Source organism: Bos indicus, chromosome 10, assembly GCF_029378745.1.
Source record: "Bos indicus isolate NIAB-ARS_2022 breed Sahiwal x Tharparkar chromosome 10, NIAB-ARS_B.indTharparkar_mat_pri_1.0, whole genome shotgun sequence".
NCBI lineage: Eukaryota > Metazoa > Chordata > Mammalia > Artiodactyla > Bovidae > Bos > Bos indicus.
In genome coordinates, this window is record NC_091769.1 from 29,344,016 (window position 1) to 29,361,588 (window position 17,573).

Consider the following 17,573-nt stretch of genomic DNA (forward strand, 5'->3'; position numbering starts at 1 on the left):
CCTTCCTTCATCTATTGTTCCATACTTTATCCCATCTTTCACTTGTATCATCCATAGCTCCCTCTTCGCTACTACTTTTTTCTCAGCCTAAAAACATGCTCAAGTTTCCTCTGTCTTAAAAAAACAAAAACAAAAGTAACCACGAAGTCAAAGCCGTAATACTTGTACAGGTTATTATTTATTGCCTTCTCTTAACTATCTGCCTATCTCTTGCTTTTTGCAGTATATTTTGGTGTTCTATTACTTTGCTAAAACTACTATCTAAAGCTGTTCTTCTAATCTCCCCTTCTAGTTGGAGAGTTTCTTTTTCAGTTTCTTTGCAGAATTTTCTGTTTTCCTTTGTTCCTCATTCTTGACACTCTTTTTGATCTCTTTCTACTCTATTCTGTTCTGATATTACTGCTAGATTCATCTTTCTTAAGTTTAATCCTGGACATATTACTTTCCTGATCAAAACTCATCAGTGGTTTCTCACTTTTTTTTATGAAGTTAGCATTAATTTCCTACCAATCTGGATTCATTTTTTTTTTATGATGTGGCATCACTTCATACATCCTTATACACATCTAAAAAAGAAAGTCGTTTTTCCCTTTGTGCGCGTTAGCAAGTTTCCCAGTCTTATATAATGCTTCTCCTCTTGTGTTTCCCTTTTCTTAATCTCTGCTTGTTGAGATCTTACCCTTTATGAGAGGCAGTTTCAAAAGCTTCTCCTGAAGGATTTTCTGATCCTGCAAATCTAATGTACTTTCTCCTTTGTATGACCTCTGATTTTTTGTTTGATGTCTATTGAATGGATCTCTTTCTGCTTTGTAGTGTAGTCATTTAGTTGTGACTCCTGTACTCCTACAAGGATTTTCTGATCCTGCAAATCTAATGTACTTTCTCCTTTCTTTGACCTCTGATTTTTTGTTTGATGTCTATTGAATGGATCTCTTTCTGCTTTGTATTGTAGTCATTTAGTTGTGACTCCTGTACTCCTACTCCCGCTGTGTTTAAATTCTTTGAAGAAAAATTCCTTCAGGGAGAGAAGAGCTGGCAAGCTATTGCAGACCTACCCTTGTGTTTGTATCTTCTATCCGAAGAACAGTGACACTGCTCCAACCTAGGGTGGGTAGGAGGTGGATAGGCAGGCACTAAAGTGTCCAAAATCACATGGGAGAGACAGAATTCAGAACTACCTAGGCCTGAATGAGCAGTGGGAGGGACCAGTAACGGTATCCAAAAGCAGTAACTGTAGCTGAAGGAGGACTCCCCAAGAGCCGCTGTGGTCTTCGTGAGTAGAGGACCCACCTGTTAGAAAGCCATGGTCTAGGAGGGAGGGAGCCAGGAAGTAGATATCCTGACCCTTTCCCCATTCTGCCTTCTAACCTGGTGCTACAGTGGCTAAACCTAGTGGTAGAGTGCAGGGGAGCTTGTTGATGTTGCTGCTGCTGCTGCTAAGTCGCTTCAGTTGTGTCCGACTCTGTATGACCCCATAGACAGCAGCCCACCAGGCTCCCCCATCCCTGGGATTCTCCAGGCAAGAACACTGGAGTGGGTTGCCATTTCCTTCTCCAATGCATGAAAGTGAAAAGTGAAAGTGAAGTCGCTCAGTCGTGTCTGACTCTTAGCAACCCCATGGACTGCAGCCCACCAGGCTCCCGTCCATGGGATTTTCCAGATGAGACTGAGTCCAAAAAAGTCAGTCTCCTGGTGCTTAAATTGGTGTGTAAAAGGACAGAGTGTGAATCTGTATGGAGAGGGACAATTTCCAGTTAAAAAATGGAAGTTATAGATAATCTATATTGGTAATATCGGACTCAGATGGAGTCACAGGGCATGTCTGGGCCAATGACTGAGCAAAAAAAAGATTTTGCATTGGCATTTTAGGCCCAGAATCAATTAGGAAATCTACAGTAAACAGACAGAATGACTGCAGCTAATTCTTGGATCTAATTTTAGGCATTGGTGAAATAATGTCATGAGCATTGACTAGCATCTGCTAAAGGCAATAATTTCCTATTATGATGAGGCACAACAGATCCTTCCCTTTGGGGTAGAGAAAAATCATGTACTTGCTTACTGGAAAGAGTCAGGGAAGAAATCAGCCCAGCAGTGTTGTTTTGGAGAGACTGGCTGCCCGGAGTTTGCTAGAGGAAACGAAAGACCTGAAGACTTACCAGGGAACAAAGTGCTTTCACAGTGGGCACAAGCAGAGAAGGTCACTAGGTAGACCAGATTAAGATGTATAATTTAGTGTGTGGCATCTGCAGAGCTGCTGTGTGTTAGTCAAAGCAGAGTGAGGCAGTGCTGCTTGAAATAGGTCTATGAACTCAGCATGGAATTGTGTATAATCCCACTTCATAGTCCTTTCTTTATTTTTTTTAAATTTTATTTATTTTATTTTTGGCTACGCTGGGTCTTTGTTTTGCTTTGCAAAGGCTTTTTCTCGTTGCTGTAAGTGAGGGCTGTTCTTCGTTGTGGTGCACAGGCTTCTCACTGCAGTGACTTCTCTTGTGATGGAGCTCAGGCTCTAGAGGGTGCAGTCTTCAGTAGTCATAGTACATGGGCTTAGATGCTCTGTGGCATGTGGGATCTTCTGAGACTGAACCCATGTCCTCTCCATTGGCAGGCGGATTCTTATCCACTGCACCACCAGGGAAGTCCCTTTCCTTGTATTTTGCTTTTTTTCTTTTTTCCACTCCTAAGACTGACAGTTCCTTTGCTCTGGCTTCTCAGATGGAAAATACATGAAATGATCCGACATTGTACTGTACTCTGACTTGTTAATGGATTGTCCCAGAGACGCTTTTGCCCTGCTCAGAAGCCTTCTTTTGATGTGGAGCATCCTGGAGTGCTGAGGTTGAAGTTCATTTGTTCAAGGCAGACTTCTGCAAAAAGGAAGCAGTTTGTAGTTTTTTGGTCATCTTGTAGGTATCACCAAGTAGTATTTTCGGTTAGTGGATTGGAAGCTTAGAAATTAAATTTCTCGTGTTACAGAGGACCTAAAATTTGAAGGAAGAAAGAACATGAGGTATGTTTATCCAGATCCAGACACTGGCAGGGATGCTAGACTGATGGCTGAATTCTGATAGTCTGTTCTTGACTGAGAGAGGGAGATTTAGGGAGAACCACAGATAGTTACTCCATGCTCCAAAAGCAGTTCTATAATTATTCACTGATGATAGTAGGGGATGTACACAATGAGTTTTTTTGATAAAAATAATTTCAAACTGTGGAAGAGAATGGGGAAGTAAGTTTGAAAATGTTTGTATTTCTTTGCAACCATCTATCTTAAATTTGGATGTTCCAATGATTCTAAAATTCATCCTTGGACCAGAAAACATGAAATTATCTTTTCTTTTCCATGAGTTTCCTCTAAGATGCACTGTGGTTGCCAAATTCAAGCAAGTTGGATTGTCTTTGTGCCACTAGGATATCAAAACGTGTGTTCTTGTGCACTCAGTGGAAGTACTTGTTCTTTTCAACAAATTCTCCCTTATTATTAAACTATTGTTCTCAGTCCCTACCTTCCACTGCAGATAATGTTTTTTGCCTGAAATTTTTTGTTAAATGATAAGGCCCAGAGAGAGAAGAAATAGGAACACCTTCTCTATGATCATTGGAAGCTCAGGAATTCTGAACACATGGCATGAACATTTAAATCTGGATTTGGACCCCCAGAATCTGGTAGAATAATATTTCATCTTGGAAGCAGCAACACCTCTGTGACGCTAAAAAAAAATTTTTTTTCAGGACTGTAAGAATGAAACTCTTCTCTTTGACAATTCATGGGGACTTCTTTTTGCCAAGTATCCTGCCATGCACCACAGCCAGTGTTGAGATCTATAACCTCAAAGTCACACCTTTCATTTTCTATGCCCCTATGTTTTGATCCCTGGTTGAAATGGTCTCCATCATGGTATGATACCATGTGATTTTTACTATTTTTATGGTATTTCTCTGCAAAAGAAATGTAGTAAAGATAATTGTAGAGGAAAATGTAGCAGGTCTTTGAGAAGGGATGATAGATGAGGCTGAAACTAAGAATTTATGGATGCAACTGGATATGTGACTTCTGTTACTCTCAGAGAAGGGAGAAAGAAACTTCTGCCATTAATAGGATTGGGTTGGCCAAAAGTTCAATCCGTATCACAGGTTTTTCCATAACACCTTACCAATATTATGGAAACCCTATGGTTTAATATAGCTTTAGCTTCTGAGATGTGGGTTTTAGTTTGGCTACACTGATTGAAAGATTTAAATCTAGAGTTTATAAACTTACAATAAAAGCATAATAATTTAGACTATTGAACTTTAGTTTATTTAGATACAAAATTTGGGAGTTAACTTACTTCTTATCTCTTTCCAGCCTCTTTTGCAGTTTCTTTTTCCTCCATTTATTCCTTTAATATCTGTGTTCCCAGTGCTATACTCTGTAACCGTTTCTCAGTCTGCATACTCTCCTTGAGTAACTTCATCCAAACCCGTGACCCATCCAAACTCCATACTGTTTGCATCCTGGTTCTTTGTATTGCTGAGTAGTTTTGAGTTGCATCCTGAATATTTGGAATATTATACACTCTGAGTAATGTTTTCCCCTTTTCAGGCAGCCAACCTGGTTTAGCTCAAGCTGAAAGTTCCAATCAGTCTTCTGTTGGTTGTGGTTTTAATGTCAACATTCGGAGCTTTTTCAGTGTTCTTTGGGGCTTTCCCATGCAGATGCTACCCAGTTGCACCTGTAGGAGGGTAGCATGCAGGATCCTAGTTTCCTGCTGTTGCTGCCAAGTCGCTTCAGCCGTGTCCGACTCTGTGCGACCCCATAGACGGCAGCCCACCAGGCTCTGCCATCCCTGGGATTCTCTAGGCAACTGGGGATCAAATTGGGACCCCAGCATTGAAAGAATGGAGTCTTAACCACTGAACCACCAGGGAAGTCCTGGAGCTCTATCTCTTAGTCCAAAGGTCTGTCTGTTAGTTTTTTGTTTATTTTCTTTCCCAAAATCTTTTGAATGCTGCTTAGGATCAGGTCCCGGACTGTAGCCCACCAGGCTCCTCTGCCCATGGGATTCTCCAGGCAAGAATACTAGAATGGGTTGCCATTTCCTTCTCCAGGGGATCTTCCAGACCCAGGGATCCAATCTGGGTCCCCCACATTGCAGGCAGATTCTTTACCATCTGAGCCACTAGGGAAGCCCTATAACTGTAGTCTTAGCCCTTGTTGGGCTAGTCTCCACTTTGATTCTGGAGTGATCTTTCTATAATACAAATCTAAATAAGCAGCATGCCTTGCTTAGGATTCTTTAATGATTCGCTATGGCTCCTGGGATGTTCCGGCTCCTTAGCCTGTGTTCAGTCAGTCTTTTAACACACGTCTAGTCCCCAGTGCCCAGCTTGGAGAAAATGTAGTTTCCCAAGAGCATGGAACAAATTCCTGTTTCCGTTTTTTTTTTTCTTCCCTCTCTATTCTGCACCTCCCTGGCCTTAGACATGGGCACCAAAAAGAGCATTCTGTATTGAAATTTCTATGTGTGTTTTTTTTTTTTAATAGTAGCTTTATGCCTTGAATTGTGGTTTTATTGCTATAAAATCCAATCTCATAATTTCCTAAAACTTGGCTTTAGTTTCCCAACCATGACTAATATACATAATACTAACCATGACATTTTCTCCATGTGTATAATCAAGACTTATAAAGACAAGGAGAAAAAAGTAGTTAACCCTATAAAAGAGCACTGTATGTTTATAATTTTCACAAAAGATACAGCCTTCATATGAGTCTGTTCGTCTTTATTTTCTGTATTAGAATTTTTAAGAGTTCTACTTGACAGGTACAGATGCAATGAGTTTCTGGTGCCCTGACCCTGAATTATATTGCTTAAGGGACAGCCTTAGAGAACAGCATTTTGTCTGATCAGACATGCCAAAACATGAGTAGTAAAAGTAGCGAGATATATTTGAAGAAATAATGTTAGTAATACCAAGCTAGCAAAATAAAGGAACTCTTCTATTCAAATTTCTTGAAAAATTAGTTCAGCATTAGAAGGCAGTAAATAAGGAGCCACTTTACCTACAAAGCCGTGAAATGACACAGATCTAGGTTTTATTCTTCCTTCTTTTGAGCCATATGGCCTTAGACCAGGTCCTTAATCTCTCTGAATTTTAATTTCTTCATCTGTAAAATGGAAATATGTTTGTTAAATGAGATAGCAAAATAAAAGTGTGCACACGTATATATTCAATATATACATAGAATTCCCTCTCTTAGGGCATAGACTTTTAAAATAGGCAGTCATGGTTTCATCTGAAATCATAGCATGAACTTTGTGCTGCTACTTTGAACAGATTATGCTGCTGCTGCTAAGTCACTTCAGTCGTGTCCGACTCTGTGCGACCCCAGAGATGGCAGCCCACCAGGCTCACCTGTCCCTGGGATTCTCCAGGCAAGAACACTGGAGTGGGTTGCCATTTCCTTCTCCAATGCATGAAAGTGAAAAGTGAAAGTGAAGTTGCTCAGTCATTCCCAACTCTTAGCGACCCCATGGACTGCAGCCCACCAGGCTCCTCTGTCCATGGATTTTCCAGGCAAGAGTACTGGAGTGGGGTGCCATTGCCTTCTCCGTGAACAGATTATATATATATATTTAAAAAAAACTTTGACTCTTCCCCTTCTCCCACATCACACACTTGTTCTAATCCAGGGAAACTGAGAGGGTAAGAACTAGAGGAGAGTGATGCTTGAAGGCAAAACAAGACCTTTCCCATCTTTGTGCAACTTAGAATAATAGCACTTCAACAGCTTCACTTCAGTTCTTTTGACAATTCCTAGGTTGAACTCAGTGCTCAGCATCATGAAGAGTGGATATTGGCAGCTATGCAGTTGCTTTTATAACTGGTTGTTTATGACTGTTTTACCACTTCTGAATTAAAAAAACCACCTCCAAAGTGTGTTCTTAGATATATTCAGAGAGTTTGTACTATTAAGTATTAAGAATCTATATACATAGGCACCTTTAAGAAAGGCCAGGAATGAACATTTTAGACAAGTTTTAGGCAGTGGCACCCCACTCCAGTACTCTTGCCTGGAAAATCCCATGGATGGAGGAGCCTGGTAGGCTGCAGCCTGTGGGGTCGCTGAGGGTCAAACACGACTGAGCGACTTCACTTTCACTTTTCACTTTCATGCATTGGAGAAGGAAATGGCAACCCACTCCAGTGTTCTTGCCTGGAGAATCCCAGGGACAGGGGAGCCTGGTGGGCTGCCGTCTCTGGGGTCACACAGAGTCGGACACGACTGAAGTGACTTAGCAGCAGCAGCAGCAGCAGCAGCAGAGATATTATAGTTGAATGAGAACAATCCCACAGAAAGCCGTGAGAGAGGCAAGGCCTCAGCTGGCCTCCCATTTCTTCTTTGCTTCCTCTTTTCTTGCCCTTTAACCCCTATGAGTACCCCAAGTCCTTCTGGAACTTCTGGGTTGACCAGATGGTTACTTTTTTCTTTTTTTTTTTCTTTTTACCTTCATTTTATCCTTCTTATTTTCGTATGTCTTCAGTAAGGAGTCTCTGTTAAAAGACTCTTCCTCCTTTCTCTCTTCCTACACTCAAAATGTAGTTTTATGTACAGACCTGAGATGTCACTGAAGACATCAATGTTTAATAAATGGTTATTGTGTTACCCTTCCCGGGGGATTTGTTTTTAAGCTTGGAAGTCCTGAAGACTGGGCAGTGCCTTCATTTGAGAAATGAAGTATCATAATATAGAATTCTAAACTCATGGTTGTGCGGAGGGATGTTAGCCAAAGAGATGCCCCTGGGATACTTCACATCACAGGAGAGAGCAGCTGCCTTCCCCATCAATGTGACATTTCAGCCACTTTGACGGTGAAGTCATTGATTGAAAGTCCACACAGGGCCAGCAATGGCTTACAGATTTTTCCTTTTTCTCTGCCATTCCATTTGACTTCAGATAGGCAAGAAGTAGGAAAACAAAAAAACAAACAAAGAGAACCTGATTAAGATGCCTGAGTTACTTCTTTTAAATTTAAAATTAAGCATTTTCACTTTTAGCTCTTTTAGCAGAATTCATGAATTGTGTCCAGAAGAGACGTCAGATTTGTGGCTAATATCTTTCCTCCGTATTTCTTTAAGTTAAATAGAATGTGTGTTAGTTGCTTGTCATGTCTATTTGTGACCCCATGGACAGTAGCCCACCAGGTACTTTGTCCATGGGATTCTCCAAGCAAGAATACTGGAGTGGGTTGCCATTTCCTACTCTAGGGGATCTTCCTGACCCAGGGATGGAACCCAGGTCTCTTGCATTGCAGGCAGATTCTTTACCATCTGATCCATAATCTCAAATCTTAGAAGGTGCTTCTTGGGGAGTAAAAAGGTTTGACTCATTTTTGCAAAGTAACCTTCCAAATCCGAGTTACTAAAATGCCTATGTTTTCTAAGGATCTCAAAGATCCCTCTCCTCAGGATTTCTGGGAGGTATGTTACCTCTGTTTTATAGAAGAACCTAAACAAAACCTTGAGAAGTTGAGAGACCTGCTTAGGGTATACATTAAGTTCCCACATAGGGCAAAGGGGCAAAGGGACTTTTGTCTTGGGGCTAATATTAGAGCATTCTCCTATTCTCAGCTGTAGAAAAGCTTTGCTAGTCAAGGGTGGGCTGGGAGCGGGGAAGAGGTTACAATCAGCCTTCTGGCTGATGTCTTGAGTTGATTGAGGTCAGCCAGAGAGGAAGGGTAAGACCGGTAATGCTTTGATTTCTGTCGGTATGTGATTCCTGCAGACTGTTAGACTAGCCGCTTTCCTCCCGTTTCCCTCACAGGCAGTCTGGTTGCTGGAGATGACTGTCAGCTGCTTTCCCCACACTGCCACCATCACATGCCCCACCACTGAAGCCTCAGAAGCCTGACCACAGACCAGCATCTCCGAGGCATGAATAATTAGGTAGGCATAATGGAAGGCACTCACTGCACCCTCCAATTGCGTAAACCCATTACCGAACTCTGCTACATCAGCTTCTATCTTCCAAGGGGTGAAGTCAGAGGATTTTCGTACAAGGACACTGTAACTCTAGACAGAGCCAGTAAAGGGTTTCATAACTGCTACCAAGTCAGGGAGGGGTCCGACATCCACAGCCTCAGTCTGCAGCCGAATGAACATCCAGGCGACATCTTTTTCAAGCCGACTCCCACGAAAGACATTCTGACTGAGCTGTACAAACTCACTGCTGAGAGGGAGAGACTGCTGGCTGGTCTGCTGAGCTCAGACCACATCCTGGGGATTACGATGGGGAACCAGGAGGGGAAGCTGCCTGAACTCTCTGTGAGCCTGGCCTCCGAGGATGACTGTTTCCAGAGTGCTGGTGACTGGCTGGGGGAGCCCGCCGTGGGCTGTCTCAACAAGAGGAGCTCCCACAGGAACAAAAAGGCCCGGAGGTTTGGTGGAAGGAGAGAGAGCTTTGAGGGGCTCTCTCAAAGCTCCCTGCAGAAGAGGACAAGAAGAAAGGGGCATGGAGGACAGGAACTGGTTCCTCTGCTGGGGAAGGACCAGGTCTATTCCAGCAGTTCCCTTCCTCTGTCTCGAACAAGGCCTCATCTTTGGCTTCTGGAGGAGAGAGGCAACTTGCTCCTCAATGGGGCGCTTACTTCATCCCTGCAGAGGAGAGAGAGATGCACCCTAGAGGTCCCCAGGACACTGGATGCTGACTCTGGCTCGGGAAGCATCAAGAAGCCTTCTGAAGATGCGGGGATGGGAAGAGGTGGGCTGCCCCCTGACTGCAGCTCCACGGAGCCAGGGGATGATAGAGCTAGAGAGCTGAAGAGAACCCCTCGCAGGCTGGTGCATCAGCAAACAGGCTTGAGTGAACGTCACAAGGAGCCTGAGAAAGAACCAGAGGCAGAGAGAGGCCGGAGAGCGAAGGCTGCTGAGTGGACTCATAGGAAGAAGCCTGTCTCCAGAGTGGTGGCCAGAGTCCAGGATCTGTCCACTCAGGTACAGCGAGTAGTCAAAACTCATCCTGAGGGTGAGGGAAAGATTGCCCCTGGCCTAGCAGCCCCAGCTGAGTTTATACCAGGCGCAGACTTGCTTACCCTCCCGGGAGCTGAGGCTGGAGCTTGGGGAGCCAGGGACCTGGACAAGGAACAGCAAAGGGACAGGTCATGGCAGCCATCAGCTGGGGAATGCCCCCCAGCCAGCACTGAGGGGGCTGTGAACAAGGTCCTCCTGAAGGTGATAGAGAGCGAGAAGTTAGATGATGCCGCTGAAGGCAAACGGCTGGGCTTTCCCTTTGGCACGATTGGCGCCCACACCCTCCCAGAAACCAGGAGCAGGAGGGGAGCTGGGCTTGGAAGAGGCAGCCGTAAAACCTTGTTTCTGGATCTGCCCCGTGGTGGCGTGGACCCTGGAAGTGATGAGAAAAGGCTGCCCCCACCAGTGCTGGCTGCTCTTGGCACAGTAATTAATAATTCAGCCTTTCCACCCAGCACGCGCAAACGGATGTCACCTGTTCCCTCACCTCTCTCTCCAAGGCTCCCCAGCCCTCAGCAGCATCACAGGATCCTCCGGCTCTCCTCACTGCCTGGAGAGGGGGAAGCCGCTCTTGATGACTCTCTTTCTGGAAGGAGCCGTGCTTTCTCTGGGTCCCTCTCTGCAGACACCTTGGAGCCACCATCCTCTGCCAAGGTCACGGAGACCAAAGGGGCCAGCTCGACCTCCCTCAGAGTGGGCCAACCTCGGTTGGTGCCCGGGGAACCTTTGGAAAAGACCTTGGGGCCCGGGAGGACCACAGCTCAGCCCCAGCACCAGTCACCTCCAGGTTAGTCCCGGTTTAAAATGCTTTACATGTGTTCACAGGCGACCCACAGGTAATCTGATTGTGCTATTCAGAGACTGGCTAATTAACAATGAATTGATATTCCTTGGCCAAGTCAATTCACCTTGTAACAGTACAGCTGGGAGTGTTATTAAGGAGTGTGGAGGTGGTGTTGACTTATGGGGTTAGGGGTGTAGTTGCTTCTAGAAGCAATATTTTGTAAATGCCTTAAATTTTTTCGTTTGTTTTGGCATGCTCTAAAGCTGCCTCCATGGTTGCTGAACATAGGACTCTCAAAGGAAACAGGACTGGGCAGAAAGAGGTAGCAACTTGTCACTGCCTGTGATGCTAATTGGCCCCTTGACCTAAATTCTGCTCTTCACTCTGCTGGGGTAGCCTGGATTTGTTGGGATTCTCTAAGAGTGGAAGCATACTGTGTCTTTGTTCCTCTATTGTCAGAGGTTTCAGGGTTTGGTTTTGCTTCTTTATAGTGATCACTTTTGTAAGTGGTCTAATTTTATGACAAAAACTTTTTTTTTAATACTAGAAGAGGGATGAATTCCTTCTAACTTGAAGAAACTTGGTTCAGATGTTCTGGTTTTTTTTTTTTTAACTCTTTTTTTTATTTCTCAAATAAGCACAAAATAATGTTTATCCTGAAGTTATGTTTTATATATGAGTTTTTGCTGTTACTGGTATAACATCATGTCTTATGCAGAAGGTGCTAAAGAGCTAATTTGGTTTGTATGTTTCATGTGATTTAAAATTTTACATGAAAATAGTTCTGGTGGTTCTATAAGTGGGTTCAATAAGACCCCAAAAGACAGTTTATTAAGTGCCACTCCTGTATTCACACAATGTTCTGGTCCAGTGTGGCCAGGTGCTCAGGGTATTGCATGCCTTTGTGTAGGTAATAGGTTCTTTTTCAGTAGTCATTTCACAGCACATGGTCAATGCTTTGTTTAGGCTTGTAATGTAACATAGAGTCACTTAAAGGTTAGAGGAAACATCATGTGAAATTTCTGAGATAAAAATATCTATCTAGGAAGGAGGAATTTAAAAAGCTTCTGTTCATTTTGAACTCTTGCCATTTTATAAATTTCTCTAAATCACTGATCCGGGGTGTGATTCTTTAAAGTGTAGTAAATGTTCTTCATTTTGTGTTTGTGGTATACTGCTCTTGGTTTGATGAAACTTGCTACTTCCTAATAGAACCAAACTGCTTCATCAGCAAAGTCGTAGAATTGTAGATTCTATGTAGATCATGTGTCATAGAACCCTAGTGATGAAAATCCTTTCTCTGTGTGAATGCTGGAGCCTTTGAAATACTGGGAAAGGAAGCTCTCTGCAATTATTAGACAGAGACTTCTAGAGACTGGGCATGCAAGAGCCATCCCAACCCCAAAGGCTCTTTTTAAAAGTCACACTAAATCCTACGACTGGGTGTGCCACTTCTCCAGAAACTGCATTAAGTACACTGAACTTCAGTAAATGTCCCCCCATCCCAACTTAGAATTATCTTTTTATTTTGTTGTCCTTTTTCTATTAAAAAAAAAAAGATATTATAAAAGTTCTATTGCATCTGGGTCAAGGTAGGCACACAGAGGACATTCAGTTTCTCTGATGACTGACCTTGAACTCACTGGAGGGCCAGTTCAACAGATGGTCACCCTTTCACAAGACCTCTCCATACGATTGCTCAGAACCATTCCCTTTTCTTTGGCCCCAGCCTTCTGCTGGGATCTTCACAGCACTTTAGGATCCAGTCATTAGAATCATGTGAATTCCTTGGCAGGAAGACTGCCTGTGCTTCTAACATTTTATTTAAAAAAGGCATTGGAAGGCAGAAAAATGGGAGCAGGAAAAACCTTGTTTTTCTGGCATGGGTAACTTCTCTTTTGCTGGGACCTTCCTCTGGGACATCCAAACATTGTTTCTTATCATTATCCTTCTTGAAAAGTGTGAAGGGAGGGAGTTCTCCAGATACTATTTTTAATCTGTATCTTGTGTTCCTGTCTCCTGGCTCCCATCAGTCCCCCTTCTCTGTGGCCATGAGTCCTCATTGTTCTATGGATCCTTCAGTGATTTTCAGCAGCTGGTGGGTCCACACAGGGAGAATTTTCCTGCTTCCAGCTGCCTTTGTGTTTCATTTCACTTCTACCTCCATATCCCAACGGAGGCCTCAGACAGCCCCACGTGAGGGTGGGTCATTCATTTACCATCAGCCAACAGTAGCCCTTTATCTGAGTCCAATTCCCACCTTTCTCCCACGTTAGCTATTAACCAAGTCGAGTTTATGGTCTGTAGACATTTATTTCCTGTGGAAATAGCATCTAGGCATTTAATTGAAGTGATGCGATTAAGGTTATTGAAAGTGCTTATTAACTACTCAAGTAAGAGATTAAGTCTGGCAAAATAATGAGATCTGTTTCCAGTTGGAGGGCTCTTTAGTGTTATGGGCAAGTAGTAATTCCCAGGAAAGACTGAAACCTGCTTCTCCTTCTCACAAGACCAGGCAGTGAAAGCCAACATTACCATCCACACAGGAAATAGCATGACCGCTCTTGGTCCACCTCCTCTTGGCTTTGTAATTTTCCTTACTTTTCATTCCCAGGTCTGTGCACAGGAATTTCTTGTCTGATGGTGATATGATCAAACAGAGAATATGCTAACAATGGATGGTGGCCAGATTTGTCTTCTGTGGTCCTCCTCTTCCCACACCCTCATCCTCCCCTCACTGCCACCCTGGTTTTATGGAAACTGCTGTATGTTATGTTCCCAAGCCTTTGTGGAATGTAGTATTTTCTCAAGCCTGAGGGACTCTAGTTGTGTTGACCTGCATAGTGATATCCTTGGAGCCGGGATTCCCTTCTGTTTTTCTGGCCTTCTTTTACCTTTGATCTGAAATAGACCCTTTCAATGCCGGAAGAATCACATGGAACTTGGGTTACCATACTCAGGAAGATACCCAGTGCTGCAGTGCTCTGCTCAGCAATCTCATGATCTTTCTCCTTTGAAGTTACTGAGGTGGTGATGGAGCCACATGCCCCAGGCATAGTTCCTTTTGATATTGTGAATCATTTGACCAGTGCTTGTGCCCGTCAGAAGATGTAATTAATGTCAACTGATTAAGGATTGAGAGGCGTATTTATAGTAGATTTTGTTGTATCTAATGCTACTGTCAAAGCTTTGATTTCTCTTTGGACAACATTATGGGAAGTAGATATCAATTCCCCCTGTATTGATATTGAGGTTTGATAAATCCCAATAAAATTTTTAAGAAGCTCCACAACACTAATGGCTATATCCAGCCATTGAAGCTGACTACTAAAAGTATGTAACACATAGAAAATGATCTGTAATTTATGTTGACAGAAAGTAAGATCAGGGCTTCCCTAGTGGCTCAGTGGTAAAGAATCTGCCTGCCAGTGAAGGAGACACAGGTTTGATCCCTGATCTGGGAAGGTTCCACGTATAATTGAAACTATATGTAACTTTGACCTACCAACCCTGTTTTAGGACTTTAGGTCACAGAAATAGATGCACTAGTAAGAATATATGTATAAGGTTGTTTATTGCAACCTTGTGTGTAGTAGCCAAAGCAGCTGGAAAGAAAAATGGAGTGTCAATCAATAGAGAAATGGCTACATAAATTTAAATATATTTAATCTCTAAAGAATGGAACTAGATATTTAGCAAGTTGAAAAATAAGGTAGAGTATGCTCTGTTTTTCTAAAGACAACAAATCACACTCCTTTCTATATCTGAGTATATATGTTTGATATGGGTTTGAATATCATGGAAACAGTGTAAAGATAGTCCAAGGTGTTCACATTCTTTATCTAAGGGCAAGGCAAGGTGAAGGTGAGTGAGGGGAAGGGGAAGGAACCAGAAGTCCTGAGGAAGAGCATTGACTTTTCTTTACATGTTTTAACACTGGTTGTAATGAATGTGTCACTTTCATGATTTTTAGAGTAGTTGTTGTTCAGTTGCTAAGTAGTGTCTGACTCTGTGACCCCATGAACTGCAGCATGCCAGGCTTCCCTGTCGTTCACTATCTCCCTAGGTTTGCTCAAACTCATGTTCTTTGAGTCAGTGATGCCATCCACCATCTCATCCTCTATTACCTTCTCTTCCTTCTGCTCTCAATCTTTCCCAGCATCAGGTTCTTTTCCAGTGAGTCAGCTCTTCACATTAGGTGGCCAGATTATTGGAGCTTCTGCTTCTGCATCAGTCTTTCTATTGAATATTCGGGGTTGATTTCCTTTATGATTGACTGATTTGATCTCCTTGCTGTCCAAGGGACTCTCACGAGTTTTCTCCAGCACCACAGTTCGAAAGTATCAGTTCTTTGGTGCTCAGTCTTGTTTATGGTCCAACTCTCTGGAAAAAACATAGCTTTGGCTATATGGATCTTTGCTGGCAAAGTGATGTCTGTGTGTGTGTGTGTGTGGTTTTTTTTTTTTTAATTTATTTTTTTATTGAAAGATAGTTGTTTTACAGAATTTTCTTGTTTTCTATCAAACCTCAACATGAATCAGCCATAGGTATACATATATTCCCTCCCTGTTCAACTTCCCTCCCATCTCCCTTCCCATCCCACCCCTCTAGGTTGACACAGAGCCCCTGTTTGAGTTTCCCAAGCCATACAGCAAATTCCCATTGGCTATCTATTTTACATATGGTAATGTAAGTTTCCATGTTACTCTTTCCATACATCTCACCCTCTCCTCCCCTCTCCCCAAGTCCGTAAGTCTATTCTCTATGTCTTTTTCTCCATTTCTGCCCTGTAAATAAATTCTTCAGTACTATTTTTCTATATTCCGTATATGTGCATTAGAATACAATATTTATCTTTCTCTTTCTGACTCACTTTATTCTGTATAATAGGTTCTAGGTTCATCTACCTCATCAGAACTGACTCAAATGTGTTACCTTTTATGGCTGAGTAATATTACATTGTGTATATGTACCACAAATTCTTTATCCATTCATCTGTCCATGGACATTTAGGTTGCTTCCATGTTCTAGCTATTATAAATAGTGCTGCAGTGAACAATAGAATACTTGGTTTCCTCAGGGTATATGCCTAGGAGTGGGATTGCTGGGTCAAAGAGTCGGACATGACTGAGCGACTGATCTGATCTGATGGTGGTTTTATTCCAAGTTTTTTATGGAATCTCCATACCGTATTCCATAGTGGTTGTATCAATTTACATTCCCACCAACAGTGCAAGAGCGTTCCCTTTTCTCCACACCCTCTCTAGCATTTATTGTTTGTAGACTTTTTGATGATGGCCATTCTGACCGGTGTGAGGTGATATCTCATTGTGGTTTTGATTTGCATTTCTCTAATAATAAGTGATGTTGGGTATCTTTTCATGTGTTTGTTAGCCATCTGTATATCTTCTTTGGAGAAATGTCTGTTTTTCCCACATTTTGATTGGGTTGTTTGTTTTTCTAGCATTGAGCTGTATGAGCTGCTTGTATATTTTGAAAATAAATCCTTTGTCAGTTGTTTCATTTGCTATTTTTTTCTCCCATTCTGAGGGTTGTCTTTTCACCTTGCTTATAGTTTCCTTTGCTGTGCAAAAACTTTTAAGTTTAATCAGGTCCCACTTGTTTACTTTTGTTTTTATTTCCATTACTCTAGGACGTGGGTCATAGAGGATCTTGCATTGATTTATGTCATCAAGGGTTCTGCTTATGTTTTCCTCTAAGAGTTTTATAGTTTCTGGGCTTACATTTAGGTCTTTAATCCATTTTGAGATTATCTTTGACTATGGTGTTAGAAAGTGTTCTAATTTCATTCTTTTTTTTTTTTTGATGCTTTTTTTTTTTTTAATTTACAATATTGTATTGGTTTTGCCATACATTCTTTTACATGTAGCTGTCCAGTTTTCCCAGCACCATTTATTGAAGATGCTATCTTTGCCCCATTGTATATTCTTGCCTCCTTTGTCAAAAATATGGTACCCATAGGTGCAGGGGTTTATTTCTGGGCTTTCTATCTTATTCCATTGGCCTATATTTCTGTTTTAGTACAAATACCATACTGTCTTGGTGACTGTAGCTTTGTAGTATAATCCGAAGTCAAGAAGGTTGATTCCTCCAGCTCCATTCTTCTTTCTCAAGACTCTTTTGGCTATTCGGGGTCTTTTGTGTTTCCATATGAATTGTGTAATTTTTTGTTCTAGTTCTGTGAAAAATGCCATTGGTAATTTGGTAGGGATTGCACTGAATCTGTAGATTGCATTTGGTAGTATAGTCATTTTCACAATATTGATTCTTCCTACCCAGGAACATGGACTAGCTCTCCATCTGTTTATGTCATCTTTGATTTCTTTCATCAGTGTCATAATTTTCTGTGTATAGTTCTTTTGTCTCCTTAGGTAAGTTTATTCCTAGATATTTAATTCTTTTTGTTGCAATGGTGAATGGGATTGATTCCTTAATTTCTCTTTCTGATTTTTCATTGTTAATATATAGAAATGCAAGTTATTTCTGTGTATTGATTTTATATCCTGCAACTTTGCTAAATTCACTGATTAGCTCTAGCAATTTTCTGATACTATCTTTAGGGTTTTCTATGTACAATACCATGTACAGTATCTGCAAACAATGAGAGCTTTACTTCTTCTTTTCCAATCTGGATTCATTTCTTTTTCTTCTCTGATTGCTGTAGCTAGGACTTCCAGAACTATGTTGAGTAATAGTGGTGAAAGTAGACACCCTTGTCTTGTTCCTGATCTTAGGGGGAGTGCTATCAGTT

General features: G+C 42.1%; 1 protein-coding gene across 10 annotated transcripts in view; it reads left to right on the top strand.

The window, feature by feature from the left end:
• The window catches only part of FMN1 (formin 1), a 501,299-nt gene that overhangs the window by 31,787 nt on the left and 451,939 nt on the right, over window positions 1-17,573 (top strand). For all 10 annotated transcript variants that reach the window (XR_011568786.1, XR_011568785.1, XR_011568787.1 and 7 more), the window contains one exon: window positions 8,813-10,804. Coding sequence is in view for 6 of the 10 variants with exons in the window: in XM_070797220.1 (XP_070653321.1) it covers window positions 8,944-10,804 (1,861 nt within the window). In the remaining 4 variants the exon portion in view is untranslated. The remainder of the gene's footprint in view (window positions 1-8,812; window positions 10,805-17,573) is intronic.